Here is a 23,982-nt window from a genome sequence, read left to right as displayed (position 1 = left end):
TCATTTAGGCCAAATCTGCAAGATAACTCTTACAGGATCTGATTTTATTATGGCCTTTTAATTATGGAATGATAAAAGTGAAATCAGAATTCAAAACCTGGAACACTTAGATTACAAAGATTGGTCTTTCATCTAGCAATTACCAGAATAGCATTCTGGAGCATCTCTTCCAAACTAATAATAATAAATAATTAATGCATGTCAGAGCTGAATTCAACAAAGAGAGGGGGTATGTAAAAATTATACTAACCAAGATTGTTGGTTGTTGTTATTTTGGTTTTTAGGAGCATTAGCAACTAAGACCATATTGCTCTGGGATATGCGGTGGTCATTCCCTGACCTTTTCGCATCCTCCGTATTTGGTGACGGGCTCGAACCCCGGTCTAATCAAGAAGCATGTGCTACTCACTGCTGCTCCTTCCCACCTGACTACGGAGGCGCCACTAACCAAGAAGCCTTTCACATAATATAATGGAAGGTACAAAAGTAAGGGTAACAAAAGTATGAACATTTTTCAGTTTAACTGTAAATAGTAATAAATAATTACAGGTGCAGCTTCTGAGTTTGGGGGAAAAAAAAAAAAAAAACAGGAAAGAACAATAAATTGATAAATTTAAGGTTAAACTTAATGAGTAATAAATGGAACCCAAAATTCATAAATAAAAAAATTAAATAATCATTAAGTTTATAATTTTATTGAACTATTATATATAGTTTTATATTCTCTAAACTTAGCCATCCAGTTTAATTACATAATATTTATTACTCCTCCCAATATACTCTTTTTTGCCTATATCTCTTCACAAGTGGTATCACATTCCAAGTTTTACAAAACAATACATATAGCAATACCTGCATTAAAATTACATTTAATCTATAAATTATTTTCCATAAAAATTGTATGGAAAAAAGAATTAATAATTGCCAGGTTTCTATTTGTCCAATATTAATTAAATTTGAGATGGATCAACAAATCTTACTAAAAGAACTAAACATAAAATTTCATGAATATCCATCTATTGGGTGTCAAGTTTTTACACGCAGGCAGAAAGACCGATGGAGGGATGTGGTGAAGACAATATATATACAGTGGATTCCGGTTATTTGATCCACCGGTTAATCGGGGCAGCCATTTATTTGGGGCAAATCTTAAAAAACATAACCGATTTCGGGAGGTCACAAACCATAAAACAATTAGCAGTCACCTGTTTATTGGGCTTTTCTGTTACTGCAATCTATCATAAACGGATAGTAAACTGGATCTTATTAAATTTGCGATAATACCGACAGCTGGAATTCTGTGGGTTATTAAGGTGAAATGTTTTTACACTTCCACAAAATCTTCAATCATATAAAAAAAATTAATTTTCAGCTCTTCATTCCTATTTTTAAAGCTTCGTAACTTGTCTCCGTTCTCACTTGCACGTATCGAGTTACTTGCAATTTGTGTGTGCCGTGTTCTTTGTTATTGATCGCTTATCTTTTTACTGTTTTAAATTTTAACCCCCACCCACAAATTTGCTTTTCAAAGAAAAAAAAAAAAATCTTGACAATTCATGTTATAATATGTTGACAACAGCTTAAAAGAACTCAAATCTAGACATGCAACTTATGAGCAGTATGTACTAAAAACCAGAAATAATATAGCTGACAACTTGACTGCTTGCTGTAGAACAGGATTGGAAACATCTCAAACTTAAAAATGGTAAGTTAGACTGCTTTTTTTTTGGGTGGTTGTTGGCGCATCGGCTTCTGTGGCCATAATGCACCTTCCAAGGTTTTTGCAGTACTTTGATCCAAGCCCGAGATGGGATTCGAACCCGCAATCTTTGGTTGCCAGGCAGGCACTTTATCCACCCGGCTAGGCCGGTCGGCAGTTAGACTGCAATCACCTTTATGAATCACTATAAAGTTATGGCTAGATGTATCTTTTTAAAATCTAAAGTGAAGAAATAATGTCACTTTGTGAATAATGGCAACATTAAGTAATTACCAGCACTGCACTGGTAATTACTATCACACTATATAGTTTGTGAACATATAATGACCACGATATAATGATATAATGGTCATGCATGTAAAAAGTGCAGGGCCCGCTGTTAATGGCTATACCAAGGATAAAATGAAATTTATCATCATCATTATTATTGTTGTTAAGCAGTTAATTCTTTTATTAAAATAGTCATTATGGGAGAAATGTCTCAATATGTTATAAGTATACAATTCAGTGCCAAGTGGAAAACTTTTTTTTATTGTAACAAGAACTGGCTCCACACTAACAAGAGGAATATTTCTCAGGAGATATTTTCACAGATGTTACAATGATATTACTAAGCAAGGCCATAGCAGTCCTTTTGCTTGTTCTTCAAAATCATGCAGCCTAACTCCAACAGACTTTTCCTTGTGGGGCATTTTAAAGGACCGTATACATTTTCAATATGCAAACTTGTTTGCTTGTCAACTTAGAAAAATTTCTGGACTAGACTATGACACACACTTGTCCTGATGAATCTAGATTTCCTGCCATTTCATTTCTTGTCAACACAAGAAATGAAATCTCAATGAAAGTATTCTAAATTTGAACTGCTACTGTCTGACTGCAAACATTTTGCATAAGAGTGCAAATGTACTAAAAGGTAATACTGTATGTTGAATGCAAGTGTGAAATTTTCAATAACGTGAAAATTCTCAAAAGGGATGCCTCATTGCTCATATTAAAATATTCAAAAAAAAAAAAAATAAATAAATAATAATATAATAAATAATAATAAAACAGAAAAACTAAATACTTTGGAAATTTTTTAAACATCATAATTAAGAGAATTAAAAATTGAGACTAATTTTCTTTCAACTGATAATAACACTGAATTATTTTTTAACGGATAAAATGTTAAATGAAATTGAGAATGAAATCATTTCACTTACCTTCACATAATGCTTGAACACATCAGCAGCTTGTTTTATGCTAATTATATTATAAACTACTAATTTACAAAATGATGCTAAGAAATTACGCCTCTTATGTAACTCTTCAATCTTGGTATGCTCATCTTGTTCATCTTAAACAAAACAATCAATATTATTTAACATAAACCCTTTATTGATGTTTTGTGACATCTAGTTAAGTAGTATGAAATATAAACATATTTGAAAAAGCTCTATTTGCTAATCAATGCTCAATATATAAGGAGTCAGTTGGCATATACTAAATCACAGTTTGCTATGTAGGGGGACATTACAATTTTACACTACTATATAACAGTTCATAAGTTATATTTTAATAACCAATAAGTTTTAATGATGAGTTCAATAACTGAGATAAGTGCCAGGATGCAGAATTTTGTTCTTGTGGAAAGAGATAAGTTTTTTGAAAATTTTTACTGTCTTTTTAATTAATTAAGATATTAAATTGTGTTTTGCAAATAGTTTAAATAGTCCTGGCAAATCTACATCCTTTTTAGGAAGGATGTAGATTTGCTTGAGCGTGTACAGGCTGCCAGGGCAGGTCATGGGGGTTTTGTCAATGATATATAGGAATTTTGCTAGCAGGGAAAAGGAGGTGATTGTCCCTCTGTATAAGGCAATGGTCAGGCCACGCCTTCCAGACCTGTACTGTGTACAGGTCTGGAAGTCTAATTTTAGGAAGGATGTCCATTTGCTTGAGCGTGTACAGAGAAGGGCAACAAGATTGGTGAGGGGAATGAAGGGATCCTCTCACCAAGAGAGGCTAAAGTTCTGCAAACTGCAGTGGCTGGAGACTAGGCACCTGTGCGGTGATCTGATTGAGGTGTACAAGGCCTTGAATGGGTTGAGCATGCTGAATTCTGATGGGATCCTTCCACTTGTTCAGATTACAAACCTATGGGGGCATAAATTCAAATTAAGAAAAGACAGATGTAGAATAGATGTGCAGAAATTTGCCTTTAGCCAGCGGGTGGTTAATTGCTGGAACAAACTTCCATCTGTCGTTGTGGAAGTTGATAGGTTAAATAAATTTAAGGAGGAACTGGACAGGCATTTGGAGGGAATGGTGTGATTTTTTTTTTTTTTTTTGGCTGATGCTACATAAGCTCATACACTTGCTTTCTTGCATCACATGCCATTACTACTACGTTCATTAGCTTATTTTTAAATTTAGCTAGATTTTGTAAGTTATGACTTACTATTTGTACCACCATTGTATCAGTGTTTTGGCGCAAATATCAAAACACGTAACGAGTAGTGCAGAGGAACGGTAAGATTTTAATTGTGATAAATAAGTAGTTCAAAGGTTCTAATCACTTGTTGAGCATATATCTTTTTTGTGTTCAGCTAAGGGAATTTTTACTTTTTAACAAGGATATAACAAATAAGACTAATTTAACATTGCAATCATTAAGGTATAGTGTAATGTATTCTTGAACTTGATAGCGTAAGTATAACTTAAAACTAAATAGTACAATATGTATCACTGCATTTAGGATTTTTGTAATTTATTTGGTTTTTTTTTTTTAGGAGCATTAGCAACTAAGGTCATATTGCTCCGAGATATGCGGTGGTCATTCCCTGACCTTTCTGCATCTTCCATATTTAGTGGTGACGGGCTCGAACCATGGTCTATTCAAGAAGCGTGTGCTACGCACTGCATTTAGGAATCTATTAGCTTAATGTAACATTGTCAATTAATCAAATTGTATTTAAACAGGAAATCATGCCCTAGACTAGAGCAGCAAAGCAATGGGCACAAAGTAGTGGGAGTATTGTGGCTTGGGGGGAAAGAACTAGGGGCTAGATTCTCTAATGCATCACAGCCTAAAAAAAATGTGCAACTTGTGAAATATCTGCAGACTTTCTGGAACAGGACATGATCCAACCAAGGAGGATATCTGTGTGTGTGCTAGGTGCAGAGAGGCACGAACTCAGCATTCTGATGGGCATTTATGAGAATTTGAAGAGCAGGGTAGATGTCCTCAAAGGAATTAAAATGAGGAACCCATCATGCTTTCAGTCACACAACTCAATGCCAGAGCTTACTCTTGAGCATTAGACAACACAGCACCAATCTTCAAGGCAGAATGCACTGGTCCCACAAGAGCCAGTTATTGTCGGCGACCCTATTGTCAGGAGAGCGGGAAATATGTCGTGCAAGGATAGGTGGAATAGGACCAAGGTATGTTTGCCAGGGGCAAAAGTAGACAATGCTGTAGAGCAGATATCATTTTTAATGGGCAAAAAAGGTGATATTGTTGTACATATTGGCACTAATGATATTAAGAGTAAGAGATCTGATGACTTACTTAACAAATACAGGGCAAAGTTTGAAAAAAGTTGCGAGTTAGGATTAAATTTGAAAGTGTCTGTAATTCTGACCAGACACAATAGGAAGTATATGTTGAGAGCCCTGTCAATCAATTCAGCCATAGAGAGAATTTGCAAGGCTCAATTTTTTTCATGGTGGTCTGTGCTTGTTAACAGGAGAGACTGTTTCTACAGGGTTGTTTGGTTTTTTTTTTTAGGAGCATTAGCAACTAAGACTATATTGCTCCGGGGATATGTGGTGGTCATTCCCTGACCTTTCCACATCCTCCGTATTTGGTGAGTACGGGCTCGAACCACGGTCTAATCAAGAAGCGTGTGCTACACACACTGCTGCTTCTGCCCACCTGGCTACAGAGGCACTTTCTACAGGGAAGGGATACACTTAAATAGAAGGGGTGCAAGAATATTTTCTGTCGCTATTAAGGCAGTGATAGGTGGTCAGAAAACTGATAGCTTGGGGGGGGACACAGACCAAGAGTTCAACTAGAGCCAGAGGCACAGGTGAAAGTGATTCTTGAACAATGCTACTATTGGTACATGCAACAACCTGGAAAGCAAGGTGTCTTGGATTTCAGACCCTGCTGTGGGTCACCATGGAACAAATGAATACAATACATGGGCTGTTTTTTTTTTTTTTTTGTTAAGTTGTTGGCGCATCGGCTTCTGTGGTCATAATGCACCTCCGAAGGTTTTTTTTTTTGCAGTACTTTGATCCAAGCCCGAGGCGGGATTCAAACCCGCAACCTTTGGGTTGCCAAGCAGGCACTTTACCATCTGGCTAGCCTGGTCAGCCAGTACATGGGCTGTATCAAGGTAACTAAGAGTAAGAGCACTTGCATATATACTAATGCTAGGAGCACTGTAAATGTGGGTCAACATGGAACAAATGAATACAGTACATGGGCTGTATCAAGGTAACTAGGAGTAAGAACATGTGCATGTACATTTGCATATACACTAATGCTAGGAGCATTGTAAATAAATTTTATGAATGAATTTGAAGTACTGATAAGTCATTGAATGCAGACATTGTAGGAATAGTGCAGATATGGTGTCACTCAGACATAAGTGATGTTGAATTTGAATATGGGGGAGTAAAATGTATACAGGAAGGACAGACAGGAGAGGTTATGCTCTTAGCTAAGAAGAATTTTAAATCGAAGGCAGTGCACCCAGTTGACTTGGGTGATGATTGCAACATTGAGTCAGTTTGGTGTGATATAAGCACTGGGGAAAAAAACTGAGTAGGAGTGGTATAGGCCTAATGACTGTGATGAGTATAACAAACAGCTATACAAGGACAGAGTGGGCCAGCAAATCAGAATGTCTCATAATGGGGGATTTTAACTTTTCAGATGTTGACTAGAATTTGTGGGTTCATCACTCACTAGCAAAACTTTTTGTGGATTTCTTGGATGACTTTTCTGCAGCAGCATGTTAGAGAGACAAGAGTCACTGATCTGGATCTGGTTATCAGCAGTGATTCTTCATGCATTAAGAACCTGCAGGTAAAAGACCCACTGGGTGGCAGAGATCACAGCATACTAATGTGGAATTTAATTAAAGACATAACTACTGTTCAACAGTAAAGGGAATGGCTTTTGCAAGGGTGACTACAGCGGTCTCAGACAGTTTTTAAATTGTGTGCAATGGGACCAACTGATTACCAACAGTGATTCTAAATGGGAAGTAATCATAGAAACAATTAGGCTTTTCATACCAACAAAGAAATACTGTTTAAGGTTTAGACCTAAATGGATGTCAGACGAAATACTGTTCAGATGAAAGAAGTAATGCAGGAGACCATTTGGACAAGAATGCAAATATACTGCAATCACAGCACAGATTTGTCAAGGGGCAGTCTTGTTTAACCAATCTGATAGGTTACTGTGATGCAGTGACCAAGGAACTGGATGCAAAAAAAATTTTTCATCATACAAAGGGGATCCCAGATATCCAAGTACGGTAAACCCCTGCTATTCACGGGAGTTACGTTCCTGAGAAATGCCACGAATACCAAAAACGCAAATACTGAGTTATGGCTCCCATAGTAATAAAAGGGTTCCGTTCCAAAGTATGAAATATATAAGAAAAAAAAAAATAGTCTAAAATTTTGTCTATGTATGTATTATATGTACCTTCATAATATGACTATGTACGTAGACAGTACATAGTGAAATACAAGCATAAGGCATTGAAATGAAAATAAGAAACAATTTAATATTAAATGTAATATTTATTAGAAATTTCAAATAAATCTTTCAAAGTAGTGCCTTTGCTAGCTAAAAAAACTTATCCGCCAGTGCTATCACCAGTTTCGCTACTAAAGGGTTGATAAAGGCGTTTTGCCTTTTCACGAATGATAAGTGAACTTAACGGAATTTTATTTTGAGTTCGGTCTTCTACCCACAGATTTAAAGCTTTTCCATTTTTTCTAATTTAACATCACGAGTTACAAATCAAATTTTTGAAGCAATTAGCATGGTTTAACAGACACTACGGCGGATTTTTTTCTTCAGATTTATTGATTGATCGTACCGTTGACTCATTGATTTTATAATGTTTTGCCACGGATGAGACACTTTCACCATTAGAAATTTTGTCTAATAACTCAGTTTTACTTGCTAATGTTGTCACCTTCTTTGATCTTTTCACAATTCCCTTGTTATTTGTAGCCATATTTTTTTAGGGGTTTTGAAAAGATCTTGTCGACAATAAAGTCACTTTCTTTAACCGTTAACACACTCAAACGTCTGTTTACACTAACACACTGCAAAACGGTAGATTTTTCACTTTTGTAAGCATATCAATTTATAAATTTATTCAATTTATAAGTATTTAAAAGCAAACGACGAAACTTTCCATGACAAGCCCACAACACATACTGAACAAGGATTAGTAAGAAATATCCACACTCATGATTTTGTCACTCCTCTCCTCCCCCATCCACTGAGCGCTGTTTTGACCGGGCAAGATGATTTTAGCCACTCCCATGTTTTGTATGGCGGAAAATGTTCACAGCACTTTAAAATTCACATATTTTTAGGTTTCATTTTATATTAAATCAGCGACCGCGAATATGTGAATACAGATAGCGCGAATAGCGGTATCTGTATTCATTATTTGAGTCCTCGCAGTTACAAGGTTGCAAATAACACATAATAAAATACTATGTACTATTATATTAAAAAATATAATAGTATCTATGTACTTTGTTTTGACTCACGTTGAAGCTCCCCCACTACACTGACTATTTCTGTCCCGCTCTTCCTGCATGCATCCTGTTCACTCAATTCCCTCTACCTTCGGTCAGTTTCTCATTTACTGTTGCTTGATGCATCTAATATTTTTAATAATTTTTACATTAAGTGAATTCTTAGTGTTCTTATTTTTATTAACCATGTGTTCAAAGTGAAGTGCTGATAACAACATCACGAAAAAAATAGACAATGCAAAATTTATGGTTTAGATGGTAAATTAGAAGTTATCCATTGTAAAAGAAGAGGAGAATGAGTAAACGATACTATAAAATAATGTAACTTCAATAAATTCTACTTAACTTTATATTGTTCAACATATTATAATAAAAAATATCTAATAAAATAATTGTCTCATTTTTCAGTTCCTTCAATCCAGTTTTTATTATGTACAAATACGTAATACACATTATGAAAATTTGGTCCTAGTTTTAAGTGGAATCTTCTGGAACCAATTATTCTCGGATAACGAAGTCCCCCCCCCCCCCGTACTGGATTTCAGGAAGGCTTTTGATACTGTTGCACATAAAAGACTGCTGTACAAACTGGAGCAATGTGGCATTAAGGGAAAGTTACTGCTATGGATAAAGGAATGGTTAAGTGGAAGAAGACAGAGAGTGGTTATCAATGGACAGGGCCTTCATGGACTAATGTTATTAGTGGAGTTCCCGTTCAGTGCTGGGTCCACTGTTGATTTCAATATTTATCAATGATACTGATGAAGGTATATCAGGCTTAATGTCTAAGTTTGCAGATGATACAAAGGTTGGCAGGGTGATTAACGACAGTCATCAGGGTGAGCTACTGCAATGAGATCTAGGAAAATTGGGTTGACAGGCTGAGAAATGGCAGTTGAAGTTTAGAATTGACAAATGCAAGGTACTGCACATGGGTAGCAGTAACCCCAAAGTAACTTATCAACTGTGTAGTACACTCAGGGTAGTGGAGAATAAAAAAAGACTTGGGGTAATTGTACAGAAATTCTCTGAGCAGTGCAGAACATGCTGCCAGGACAACTCATGAGGTTTTGTCAATGATATACCAAAATTTTGCTAGCAGCGATAAGGAGTTGATTATCCCTTTGTATAAGGCTGCATCTTGAATACTGTATACAGGTCTGGAGGCCTCACTTTAGGAAAAATGTAGATCTGGAACAGGTGCAAAGAAGGGCAACCAGATTTGTGAATGGAACAAAAGGGTGGGCTTACCTAGAAAGGTTTTAGTTCTGCAAATTTCAGCATCTTGAGACCAGGCACCTGCGGGGAGATCTGATTGAGGTGTTTAAAGCCTTGAATGGATTGAGTAGGCTGAATGTTAATAGCATTTTTCCACTTGCTGAGACTACACACACGAGGGGGCATAAATTCAAGTTGAGGAAGGATGGTTGCAGGATAGATGCGAGGAAGTTTGCCTTCAGCAAGCATGTGGTTCATTGTTGGAACAGCCATCCATCTGTTGTGGAAGTGGACAGGCTGAATAAATTCATGGGAGAACTAGACAAATTCTTGGAGGGTATGGATGGGTGAACTTTTCTTCTTCTTCTTTTTTTTTTTTTTGGCTGATGCTATGTAAGCTTGCTATCTTGAATCATTTGCCACTACTCTACTACTTCATTAGAAAGTTGGTAAAAAGTTGGAACTTAATTTGTTATAAGATGCGAATATTAATTTGATATCTGTATTCTTAAAAATCTGTGAAGTCTTCTAGCATATTGTTGATGATATGGGAGCGCAATAAGGGGTTTATGTATCTTATTCTTATTTACATGGTTATTAATTTTGCTTGGGTTATTAGTGTTATTATGAACTTTGGTGATGGTTTCTTTTATTAGTTGTAATGGGTATTTTCTGTCGATGAATTTTTTGGTGGGGTATTGCAATTCTATAGATAGGTCTGTTTGTGTGTGACTATATTTTACAGTGTTATATATCTGGTTGTATAGAACTGCTTTTTTGATGTATAGAGGGTGGTGTGAGTGGTAATGTAAGAACTGTATGTGTGTTCTTTCTGTATATTTTGGTGCCTAAAGATGTACTTATTTTGTATATAGTGAGGTTTAGAAAATTAATTTTATTTTCGGTTTCTACTTCGAGGGTAAATTTGAGTCTTTCATGTGTTGTATTAAACGTGTTCAGTAAAGTATCGATGGTAGTTCTGTTGCCTATTAAGAGGATCAAATCTAATTTAGCAAGTACAGAACTAACACAACATGTCCAATCTTATAATCATAATCCACTCATAGATTCAGCCATCACAGTAGTCAAATTAAATTCCAGCTATAAAATCCTTCAAAACGAAGCCCTTATTGAGTGGTTTAAGTGCCATACATCACTTAACGTATTAAACAAAAAGATTCCCACCAACTTCTCCCCCATTTGGAATGTAGCACGTATTAAGTTTCCACATGCACTGAAATGCATTTCGGGAACCCAACCCATATATAACACACTTGCGCGCTCTCCTCCCCCCCCATAGCTAACTGAAGACGATTTCAAAAGTCGCTCGTGCGCGGCTATTAGCTATTATCTTTCTTCATTTAATTTATTTTAATTAGGCAACCATAGAATGGAAGGTGCACTTTCCTTTCTTAGCAAAATTTTTATAGCCCATAACTTAGTTTTTTAAAACCATAATCCCTGTAAGGTATTAGAATCTTATAACCACTATGTATGTGGTAAAACTTTCCACCAGCTAAGTGGATTACTATGAGGTGAGTGCTGAAAAATTAAGCTAAGCTATACACATGATCTAATTAATGAAAATATTAAAAATTGTGTATTACTTCGAAATCCAAAGGTGGTGCACTTGCACCACCCTGCACTATGCTGCCGGCGCCCGTGATTGTGGACATACAAAAATATGGCTACGAATAATAAGGGATTGTGAAAAGATCAAAGAAGGTGATGACATTAGTGAGTACAATTGAGTTATTAGACAAAATTTCTAATGGTGAAAGTGTTTCATCAGTGGCAAAACATTATAAAATCAATGGGTCAAGGGTACAATCAATCAAGAAATTGGAAGAAAAAATCTGCCATAGTGTCTGTGAAAATGCACTAACCGCTTAAAAAATTTGCTCTGTAACTCGTGATGTTAAATTAGAAAAAAATGGAAAAACTTTAAATCTGTGAATAGAAAACTGAACTCAAAATAAAATTCCATTAAGTTCACTTATCATTTGTGTCATGAAAAAATAAAACACCTTTATCTATACTTTAGCGAAACTAGTGATAGCACTGGTAGGATAACTTTTTTTTAGCTAGCAAAGGCTGGTTTGAAAGGGTTAAAAATTGATATGAGACCTAGAACAATTATTCTTGCCTTACAGGGAAATCCAAAAGGAGTTCAATAAAAAAAATGAAGAAACAAACTTCAATTATGAGTTATTTTTCACCCAGCAACCCATATTCTTGATATGTTTTTGAAAGATTTGTTTGAAATTTCTAATAAATGTTACATTTAATATTAAATTGTTTCTTATTTTCATTTCGATACCTTATGCTTGTATTTCACTATAATATATGTAGTTACATATATTGTAATACATACATAGACAAAATTTTAGACTAGTTTTTCTTATATATTTCATACTTTGGAATGGAACTCTTTTATTACTATAGGAGCCATAATACAGTATTCGTGTTTACTGTATGACACTAAATAAAATTAAATGGATAAATTATACCAAAATATAAAATAAAATAATCTAGTACAAAGAGACCTGGATATTTCAGAATTACAAATAGCAGGGAGATACTACAGAGAGTATTAAGCTTCTTACAGAAAAATAAAATAAAAATCTTTCCTGCGGAAAAGAGAGAAGGTGGGGGGGGGGAAGAAAGAAAAGAACTTTGGAAAAAAAAAAAAAAAACTGGTGCTGGCCTCAAACCTACTGACACTGGCAATAACTCAATGAAATATTCCACAAAAGATAAAAATAAAACTTTTTATCTATGGAAGTTTACTGAAAAAAACTTCAGGCACAAGTAATGGGCACATTTGATGTCACTATAATGGTAAGCCAGTTTTGCCTCTATTCCTTTTATCATCAAAAACTTGTAAGCATATGCCACAAAGGAGACAAGGTTATTTCAGTGAGCTATATATATATATGATCAAATTAATCCAAAAATTAGATAGAAAAATAAAAATTACTGAAATATATATTAAAATAAATAAGAAAAATAATAGAAAAGCTAACATCAGTGGCAGCAAAAAAGCACAATCCACTACATGTTGCATATAATAAACTAAATTAAAATAGGATATTGCCAGTAGCATGCGAGTACTAGGCTTTCTGTTTTATTATTTTTCACTGCATAAGGACCACTGCTATACAAATCTATTGCATCGGCGGTTTGATCTTAGTTTCATTCCGTCGTTGCATGGATTTGTTTAGCGTTCGAAATGCAGTAATTCCCTGACTATTATTGGCCTCGTGGTCCTCTGTCAAGATGGGGCATAATGGTCAGTCTATTTTATTTTATTATATTAATTTTCAGTTTATTTGGTCGTGTAATGTTGTTAGTTTACGTGAGATTTCACATAATTCAGAAAAGGGTGCTTTCTAGGGGGGGGGTGCCGCTAAATTTCTTTTAATTGGTTTAATTTCTAAATTATTTTAGGAACGTTGCTTCAACACTACCTTTTTCTTCTTTACCCCCCCCCCATATTTTTTTGTTATTGTTATTTTATTTGGTTCAGTTCATTTTCACTATTTGCCATGCTACTGGCAATATCCTATTTTAATTTAGTTTATATATATATATATATATATATATATATATATATATATTTAAATAACGTTTAAAATAGTTGGAAACTGAATCTTTTATGATAAAAATAAAATAAAAAAGGTACAGCAAACATCAGAGGCAGCAAAAAGCATATTCCTCTACATGATGCTTGAAATATAACCATACAAATAAATTAGAATGAGAGTAAAAAAATAAATAAAAAATAAAATAATGCCAGCAGTACGGCAAGACAAGAGCAAAAAAGTCAAAATTAAACTTAAGAATCAAACGAAACAGAGAGGGAAGAGAGGGGTAACAAGAGTAAAAATATTGCAGCAGAAAATCTCTAAGATAATTTAGAACATCTAATTATAAGAATAATAATTCATTAAATTTTGAAAGCCAATTAAAATAGAAATTTAACGGCGTCCCCTCTGATGGGCATCAGGTCCAAATTTATGTGAAATATCACCAAAATTAATCTTAACCAGTTTATATAGACGAAAATTGAACTTTTTATTTATTTTTATTTATTTTTTTACTCTCGTTCTAATTTATTTGTATGGTTATATTTCAAGCATCATGTAGAGGAATATGCTTTTTGCTGCCTCTGATGTTTGCTGTACCTTTTTATTTTATTTTTATCATGAAAGATTCAGTTTTCAACTATTTTAAACATTATTTAAATATATGTATATCTCATGACAGTAGTGGGCAAATTGCTAATGCTGTGCTGCCATCCATAGTTCAATTTTCGTCTATATAAACTGGTTAAGATTAATTCTGTCAGTAGTGTGGCTTTGCACTGGAGTGCTCGTATCTGTTCTATTTTTAGTTTTCGCTGCATCAGGACCACCGCTATTCAAATCCTCTGCATTGGCGGTTTGATCTATGGATCGGGTGGTGGACTGATCTTCTGATTGACTTGCCTTTGCGGCGATTTGTCTAGCTATCGAAATGTAGAGATTCCCTGACCATTATTGGCCTTGTGATGGAGCATAATGGTCAGTCTATTTTTTGGTTTATTTTATTGTAGTGGCCTAGATCTCTTTTGGTGATATTTCACATAAATTTGGACCTGGTGCCCGTCAGAGGGGGCGCCTTTAAATTTCTATTTTAATTGGCTTTCAAAATTTAATGAATTATTATTTATTATTCTTATAATTAGATGTTCTAAATTATCTTAGAGATTTTCTGCTGCAATATTTTTACTCTTGTTACCCCTCTCTTCCCTCCCTGTTTCGTTTGATTCTTAAGTTTAATTTCGACTTTTTCGCTCTTGTCTTGCCATACTGCTGGCATTATTTTATTTTTTATTTATTTTTTTTACTCTCATTCTAATTTATTTGTATGGTTATATATATATATACAGTGCTTTTTTTGTAAAAAAATAGGTGCCGGTACTCATTCTTTGCTATCAGGAAAAACTGAAAATTAAAAGGATATGAAAAGTACTCTAAAAAAATTTTTTCCTGATATTGTTACTTTCGTAGTAATGTTTTTGGAATAAGAACAACAAATTTAGTATATTAACAGTTTATTAAGTATAAATTAATTATTCACGTATATATAGAAAAATAAGTAAAATGTGAATAAAATGAGTAAATAAAGCGGTCAACTACCGAGTGTCGGGCACTCAGGATGACATGAATGGTTGTTAGTGTAGTATCTCAAATAGAGAGCTTTATGGTAACTGAAAAAAAGTGTCTAGTACCCCGGCTTGGCCTAAAACTTAGGAAATAACGAAAACGTTGCCTATTTGAGTCTTTCCAGTTGTTGTGAATGCCAAGGGTGGGAGAAGCGACTCCGATTTCTTCCTGGAGACGCGATTAAAGTCTCGGGGGAGAAGCAACTGGCGGGTGAGTGCCGTGCAAGACTCTGCGTAGGCGCCTCTCCACCACCAATGCCTCAACACTGGCTCTCTGAGTACCTCCTTGCTGGGACAACTCCAGCTTTGAAAATTGTTAAAAATATTTATGGTCGCAAAATTTATAAATGACCTTTATAGAATTATTAACTAACTATTTAGCAACATTTTTGTCACCAAAAGGAGAGTTACTTAGTACAAAGAAGTGTGCTATCGAAGTGTAATAAAAAATTGTTTTTTAAATTTTAACACATATATAATTTATAATTTATCATTTAATTATAAATGATAGATTTCAATTGGAATAGCATTGAACCCTTGAAAAGCATCGAATAACGCATAGCTAATGTGATTTTAAAATTTTTAGCTCCATTAGCGACGGAAATAGAGAGGGGGAAAATTACTTACATTTTCCTGTCTGGCGCCGCCATTTTTAATTTTAAAATTATATTTTAAACGTACTTGTTGAGCTCTTTCCATCGGTGTAGCTATAGGTTAATGCATTTTAACTTATTTACTTATTTTACTTTTGTTATAGTTTAGTTTAGCTTTTTGTAAATGATTAAAAGTTTTTTGTAAATATTATTTTACAGTCTTTTCTATCATTTTATTTTATTTTATTTCATTATTCAACCAGTCATAAACGGTTGGTGTGTGTGTTTAAAATTGGTAGCTATAGGTTGACAACATTTTTACTCCCCCACATTTTAACCCCCATCCATTTCTCAGACAAATTTTTTATCAACAATGATCACTATGGCGTTATGTTGGCCAACTTGATGTGCAAACCCATGCAAAATTTCGAGTTAATAGGTTGAGTGGTTCCAGAGATACAATGCTGTGACAGACGGATGGACAGGTAGACAACTGAGTGACATTCTAAGGGTCCTTCGTTCGACTATGGCCCTAAAAATAATAAGTAAAAATAATTTTATAATAAAGTTTTAGTAGAATATTCCAAATTTTTATTAAGTTTTCATCCAAAACCCTATGCCGACTTCTTTTCTTCCTCTTTGTGTGTCGGTTGCTGAATGACGTTTCCAAAGTAGCCACGAATCGACATATTTTGCTGAATCAAAGCGGGTCAGCGGTGGGCATACAATTTTAAGAAACAGTAGTGAAGAAACTGTTTTTGTCATCAACAAAGCTCTGGTTGGGCTGACAATCAGATTCATTTGTGAAAATCCTCGGTCACATTCAATAGATGAAATTGGTATCATACTCAGAGCGTCTATCAAATTCTTCAATTCTTCCGAAACCATCTTTTCAATTAGGTATACCCGAAATTCACAAATTGCATTTAACTGTAACCTAATTGACAATTTTCTAACTTCATTTTCACCAAATACCAACAATTCACGCTTAGAAGGTTTAATACCTTCATTGTCCTCGTTTTCCTTCTCTCGTAATCGGTATTGTCACTAGTTCTTAAATTTGAATTGTTTCTTTTCTTTTTTTTTTTTGAAACTGTCCAAAATGTCAGTGTCATTCAGATATTCAGGTACTGTGACCATGTAAACTTATGGAAAAACGGGGATAATGCACTTCCACAAAACAACAGATGATTATTTGTCGGGGTAAAAGAAAATCACTTTTCTAATTCTCGAACGGGCACTTACAGTTGATTCACGAAGGTGTCCAACCTACGGCCCACCCGGAAAGTGAACTAAAACAGCATTTTAAATTTTGTTAATTATCAAAAAAAATCTCATTAAATGTTTTACCACTAAGTTGTAGAATGGTAATCCCTCCAGCTCTTAATTTGTGCAGCAGCACTAATTGCCTGAAGGCCATAAATACAAACAGGGCGTACCGAGTTAATTCTCTCCTAATACATTCGCTATATGAAAATTTTCTCGCTCAACAGAAACTATTTTAAATGTAACTTCGAAGGGAAATTCAAAATAATTAAACAGAGGTCCGACTGAGTAATTTAGAATTATAAAAATGGTTATACAGTTTTATATAGAAAATATCTTAACAGACAGTGAAAAATGTAAATTAAGTTAAATAATTTTAAACTTATTTGAATAGTAGATAAACATGTGAAAAAAATTTACGAAATATTACAAATTTCAAAGTGTACTGCATCCAAATGTCACACATCACTATTAATAAAGGTGCCGGTACGCCGTACCATTATGTACCGTCACAAAAAAAAAAAGCACTGTAAATATATACTCTCATATGATTACACAAAACATTTCTATTTAAATTTTATATAATACCATAATTTAGATAATTAAATAACAATATGTTTATTCTTTACTTGATTTTTGAAGACTAAATGCACAAGGCATAATGTGTTATGGGTTGAAACTAACTATATAATATCGGTGTAAATTTACCCATAAATTTAACTACCTGAGTAGTGTAAAGGCATCGTTTGATTTTATCTCATGTTGTGGCTACCTTCAACAATGAGATACCAGGTATTGCACTACTTTGAATAAATAATGTTTCTCTAGTAGAGGAGACTATTGTTATTTATTCTCAGTGGACACCACCACCCAGATGGCACCTTTTCAGAGCTTGTTGGCTCACTCATCAGTGGGCAAGCAGGTACCCTGGACCACCACCCAGACGGCACTATTTTGGAGCTTGTTGGCACACTCATTGGTGGGCGGGCAAGTACCCTGGGTACCTGGGGGCGCACTGAGAATAAATAACAATAGTCTCCTCTACTAGAGAAACATTATTTATTCAAAGTAGTGCAATACCTGGTATCTCGTTGTTGAAGGTAGCCACAACATGAGATAAAATCAAACGATGCCTTTACACTACTCAGATAGTTAAATTTTTTAAAGGTAAACTATGGTGTATTTACACCGATATTATATAGTTAATTGATTTTTGTATTGCCCTCCATGACTGCCCTTTGATTTTTGTCATTTTTTCCTAATTAATTACTTTTAGGAATACAAACTTTTTCTTTATAAAAACAATCACATTAATGGAAGAAGTGGGCAATATTTTTTAATAAAAACACCCTAGACAGTCTCTTCACAGCAGTCAACAAAAGGGTGTGAAGAGGCTGTGAAAATATTCTAAGGATATTGTTCATTAGCTACTAGAATTAAGGAGAAAGCTATTCAGTGTGCAACTATCTCCAACAAAAGATATGCTTTCCACCTAATTAGGAATAAACACATGCAACTTAATGTGTTTATTCCTATTCATTTACAGATTTATATCCCCAGTGGATACAGACTATTTCTTTCTTTCTTTATAGAATAACGGTCACTAACATTATTTGTATAAGATATATAATAAACATTGCATACCAACCATCATCATCTTCCACAAAAACTTTATCTTGAATGAAAGCTCCAAGCTGATGTTGTAATCCTTTATCTGGTTCATAAACAAGAGGAGTTAGGCCACAATTGTCTGCAAGCTGCTTACAAAACACTATCAGCAAATCACAGATTGTGACAAATGCCTGAAAGGAATTTATTTTTAAATAAAAATTGAGGTTCTCAGAACTCTTTATAAAATAAATGCAAAAATATAAATCTTTATATCTTCAAACCATCAAATATTTTACGGGCTGCAAATTTTCAAAAGCACTACTGGTTATTCAAAAATGGGATGGAAAGATTACATCTTTCCGTTCCATTACAGAGGACAGAAATTAAGTATCCTCAAAGTCTGGTGATCAATTCACCAATTCACTTAATTGGTCATGGGAACTGTGTTGAATAAACAGTACGTATTCTAGAAGGATTTCTAGTGTAATGAGTGCAAAATAGTGTCTTCACTTGCATAGCTGACTTGTTTTTCTGCAATCAAAACTAATACTATGCTTGCTCTGCATTAGCAAATTCTGCAACTTTTATAATAAAGCAATACTTCCAGTTGACACAGGCACAACTTTCAAGCATGTAAAAATCTTGAGGATTATGGCTGTCTATCTGCACCAATTTTTCCTGATTTGCATTAAATTCAAATGCTTTCAGCATAAAAAAGTTGTAAAGTTGCAGGGTTGTATAATAACCCTGTAGTAGTATATTTTCTTTTAAATGCATATTCTGACAGCTAGAAATCAGTACATAATCACTGTGTGAAAGTGGATGACACATAGTTTGTCATTATTAGAAGTTAAATGAAATAAAAAACATGTAAGGATCTGCTTTAAGGTATTTACTGAAGTGTTATCAATTGATTTGCAGGTATGGACTGCTGGCACTGAACTGACCACTGGTCAGTTCACGTGTTTGATTTTCTCTTTTTTATCTGTGATAACTGATGCTGCTGTTACCTCAGTGATCCTGCATTTCAGTTCAGGAAAGTATGTTTGTCAATGGTAACACAAACACAGCATCCATTACATAAACCACAAAAAAAGAAGTCATGTGATGTTATATCTGAAAATATGTAAGGGCCAGGAAAACAGTCATTTTCTTCGGTATCTCATCCCATCCATCACTGAAGGAGAAAGTTACTGAGAAATTTACTGGAAGATGATCTTAGTGGAATCCTCATGAAGTTGAAGTATAAGCTAGCTATTCAACACATGCTGGTAAATGTTCCTAACTAATCATCTTTTCCATAAAAGAGAAAGAGCTATAAATTTTCCTGCATAAATGGTCATAACACATTTATTTTTGGAGATCCCATTCCAGCATTTGTTTTTCCCACTTAAGTAAAAAGTGGCTTCATTACTGAAAACAAACCATGCTGGCATGCCTTCCTTTTATCACCTGCACTAAATGAAATTTAAAAGCTTTTAAATCTTTTAATTCTTCTTGAGGAAGCACTCTCAGGAAGCATTTATTTGGCCATGGAGGCACCCCAAAGTGTAATAAAAATGGTGGAAAATTACCTGACTGGTGCCCAAGTTTCCTTTTAATTTCTGGAAAATGCTTTCAATTTTTTGAAATCTGCTTGAATAATGCCAATATTTCATCTTTTATTAACAGGTTGTAATACTTATTGTATGAACTTTTAAGTTTTAAAAAAAAAATAAAAAAAATTTTGCACCTTTTATTTTCAACAACAAAAAAAAAAAATATGATGAAAATCACAAAAAAAAAACCCCACACACATTTTGGACAAACATAGAAACAGTCTCATTCTCTTCTATTTTTCAGTTTAAAAGACCGTTAAGTGCATAAAATTTCAAAATGCACATATATTTCTGGTTATTATGTATATAAATATTATTTAAAATGGTAAAAAATATATTATATATACACTCAGTGATCAATGAATTATGACCACTCCCCATCCATAATGGTATATGCTACATAGTTCACAGTATAAAAAGTCGAACAATTTCTTACGCTAGATTAGTGGTAATTTGCATCTGGTCGTGCAAGTCAAAGTGATAAAGTAGCAGCTAAGGGATAGTAAAGATATGTTTCAAAGGATCATGATTATAGGAGCACTTGTGTCAGGTGCTCACAACCCACTGTGGTTGAGGTGTACAAAGAATAATGTTGAATAGATCAAAACACCTCCTGCTGATAAAACTGTAAAGGATTACCAAAGGTGGATGCTTGTGGTGAGTGAAAAGTGCAGTGTGCTGTAGGGGCTCAATGGCAGATCACTGTGCAACAGTTGACATCAAAATACAACATGGGGAATGCAAGAATAACATCTCAAATGACAATGTGGTTCAAGGAACACAGTGAAGATAACCACATCTTGATTGGCTGGCAAATTCACCTGACCTCAATCTAATTGAACACCTGTGGGATGTATTTTTTGGAATGGGAGGTGGGACTTATGGTCACACAAACATCATCTATTCCAATACTGTGGAAAGCCTTGCAGACAGCATGGCTGCAGATTCCTATGGATATCGTCAGACACCTAGCGGAGCCAATGCCTGGGCAAATAGTGGCTGTTATCCATGTGAACAGTGGCCCAACAGAGCATTAGGTAGATGGTCACATTTCAGTGTTCACTGAGTATATATATTCAATACTATTAGTTACATACATTAAGTTTTTTTTTTTTTTCAAAATTTATTTAAATTTGGCAGCATGCTTCCAGTGCACAAAATTTGAAACTACATCTTGCTTTCTGGAGAGCAGCAGCCATCTTGAGAAAATATTGGGTTTCATGTTCTGGTCTTTACTACATTTGAAAACAATAATAAATCTTTCAGAAACACTAGGGTAAGACTGCAGATGTTTACCGAACTAATGGTAGAAGAAACATAAATAGCCTGAAATTTAAACAAACACAGCATTGCTGCCTGTCTGGTACCACACAATTCTTCAAGCAAAAACGCCAAATTATTGCAGAAACAGAGACACGTCACCTGACTTGCCTCATAAGTAATCTGCTTAATCAGAAAAAACCAAACACTGTTCTGTTTTGTCAAATGTGTTGGTAATACTGCATACACACTTGACTATTAAAAATAAGTTATTTTATTAATAAGCATCCTGGTTTGTAAAATTTTCCATTTTGACGCTGGGAATAGTCAGAGGAAGAAGGGGGGGGAACCCCTTATGTCTGGACGTGATCACATATTACTCAAGTAAAACAACCACACACGAAACTTTCCAATCCATTATAATATCCTGATTTATAATGCCAGATTAGTGTTTTGTGCAAATGCAACAATTACTTTTAATTTAATATTTACAAATTAATTCATTAAATTGTGGTTAATAATATAATCATACTTTTTTCAATGATATATGATTTAAATGGATTTTTTTAAAGAAAAATAATTTAATAAATGTTTTTTACACTTCTTATTTCCAAAAAAAACTTTTATTTCTTTACGTAAAAACATAAAAACACTATAAACAAAATATGCACATGAAAATTGATCACTTCCACTTTCATGTTCATAAAACCATTTAAGCACATGAAAATTCCAACTAGTGCATGCACAAGTATTACTACAATTTTTAAATTGAATACATAAATAAAATAAAATAAAACTAAGAAACCATTTTATATAATATAATATAATTAATAAATTAGTGTATCTAAATGAACTTAAACACAGAATAACTACCCATAGCAGTAGCCATCTGCTAAGAAAGGTATTTATTTACACTGAAATAGAAAATAGAAGTAGAAACCAAAAACAAAAAAAAAACTCCGTGTAAGCAACAAATATAACAATCACTTTCAAAACTAGTGAAGTAAAATTGGCTCACATGCAATAGATTTCACTGTTGTGCCTGTTAGGAATGAACCTCCACTACTGGATTAATCAGTTAAATAAGCATGAAAAAAATTATTTTGTATTATCCAAATATAACACACAAATTTATAAATATCTTGAATACAAAGCTTTACAAAATTTGTTCTGTCAGAAGAGCACTTATATGTGGGGGCAGAAAGTAATTGTAACAAATGCTTTCACATTGTCTAATAGCAATGTGGAAAGAAAGGGTTATATATATAAAATATAATGAAAAATATATTAAAAGAGAAAGGAAAACTTCCAGATAGTTACCTCTTCCTCTAGGATATCACTTGGATGATGAAGCAGCTCCCTCATTGTGTCCATAAATTCTTTTAAATGGCTTCTAACTGATTGTACTGCTGCAGGTTGAGGACTTGTTTCATCTAAAATTGCTAAATCCCACATAATTCCCATGGAACAGCAAGAAATTGCATATTTTACAACCTATTGACAAATATATTTCTATTATATCAATAATATAAATTTTATTGCTTACTAGTACACTACTCTATACAGAATTCCTGCTGCAGTTATTCTGTACACAGCAAGATAATTGTTTATAAATGTGATTATGCCATGGTGTCAGTGTTCTTGATAATGTGTCATGATATAGCATCAAGAAGTGTTTTTGTGAAATTTTGAAGTTTATAAAAACGAAAACTTTGTAATAAATGCTTTAAAATATTAATTTATTCTTATTTTGACTTGACTGCCCAGCATTAGAGTAAAATTATTTTCAAAAATCAAACTAGAATTTAAAAAAAGAAATAAAAATAAATCAGAAAAACGTGATTTATTTAGATCTATATATGTATTATTTGTTTTTATCAACTTACAGATAAAAATTTCACAGAATATTTCAATTTCAGCTTTTGTAAGCCACCAAAATTGAGCAACAATAGCTTGAGAGGTGCAATGTCCTCAACTGGTTTTCAAAGCTATATTAATGTTGCAAAAAGGATATAGAGAAAAAAAAAGAGGGTATGGGGGGGGGAGTAAGAGATTTCAGCACACTGGACAAATTTCAAACCAATTCATATACATAAATGTCCTTGAGGCTGTCACAGACATTCCAGACAAGCTGTACTTGCTACATGGGAGTCTAAAACGCTGATGGAACTGATATTCGGGTGACACTCAAGTCAAGTGGACCCAATTTCGGCGAAGTCCGGATGGTCTGTGACAGCCAAATCCTCTGCTTGCACCTTCACGATGGTGGGACTGTTAGTAATCCTGGGTATAACCTCCATGCACAAGTACATGGTGGGTGACCACCCAGGTGTGAACCAACGTAAGCAGAGTTCGAGGTGTAGCGCCCACACCATACGGAGGAACGCCGCCGCCTCTATGTTACAAGGCAGTACTAGGTGGTAGATGGCTCTTCAACAAGTGAAATACCACCACTTTGCTTATTGGAGGCTTGAAGTGGTGGAACCCATGTTTAGTCTCTAAAGCTAAGTTCCGGTCAACCCTTCCCTATCTCTTCCATCATGCAGTATGATTGATGACTTTTGAGGTTATGATGAACGTCGTGGCGAGATCCAATATTCCTTACATTTCGAGGGTACAGCTCTAAAATGGTGTTCGCAGGTCGGCTGCTAGTTAGTACACCGGACTGAACCTATTGGTAACTCTCTAGGAGGCTTCCGGATCAGCTAGTGTATA

General features: G+C 34.4%; 1 protein-coding gene across 2 annotated transcripts in view; it reads right to left on the bottom strand.

Annotated features, from left to right (window-relative positions):
* SA1 (stromal antigen) overlaps positions 1-23,982 on the bottom strand; it is a 256,210-nt gene that overhangs the window by 27,998 nt on the left and 204,230 nt on the right. For both annotated transcript variants that reach the window (XM_090376728.1, XM_090376737.1), the window contains exons 17-19: positions 22,588-22,761; positions 18,447-18,600; positions 2,926-3,059 (exon numbers count right to left, since the gene is read on the bottom strand). In XM_090376728.1, the coding sequence (XP_090232854.1) occupies positions 2,926-3,059; positions 18,447-18,600; positions 22,588-22,761 (462 nt within the window). The remainder of the gene's footprint in view (positions 1-2,925; positions 3,060-18,446; positions 18,601-22,587; positions 22,762-23,982) is intronic.

Source organism: Mastigoproctus giganteus, chromosome 1 (assembly GCF_048544385.1).
Source record: "Mastigoproctus giganteus isolate SK-2022 chromosome 1, ASM4854438v1, whole genome shotgun sequence".
NCBI classification, from domain to species: domain Eukaryota; kingdom Metazoa; phylum Arthropoda; class Arachnida; order Uropygi; family Thelyphonidae; genus Mastigoproctus; species Mastigoproctus giganteus.
Note: the sequence above shows the minus strand (reverse complement) of the source record. Positions and strands in the feature narration are given on the sequence as shown.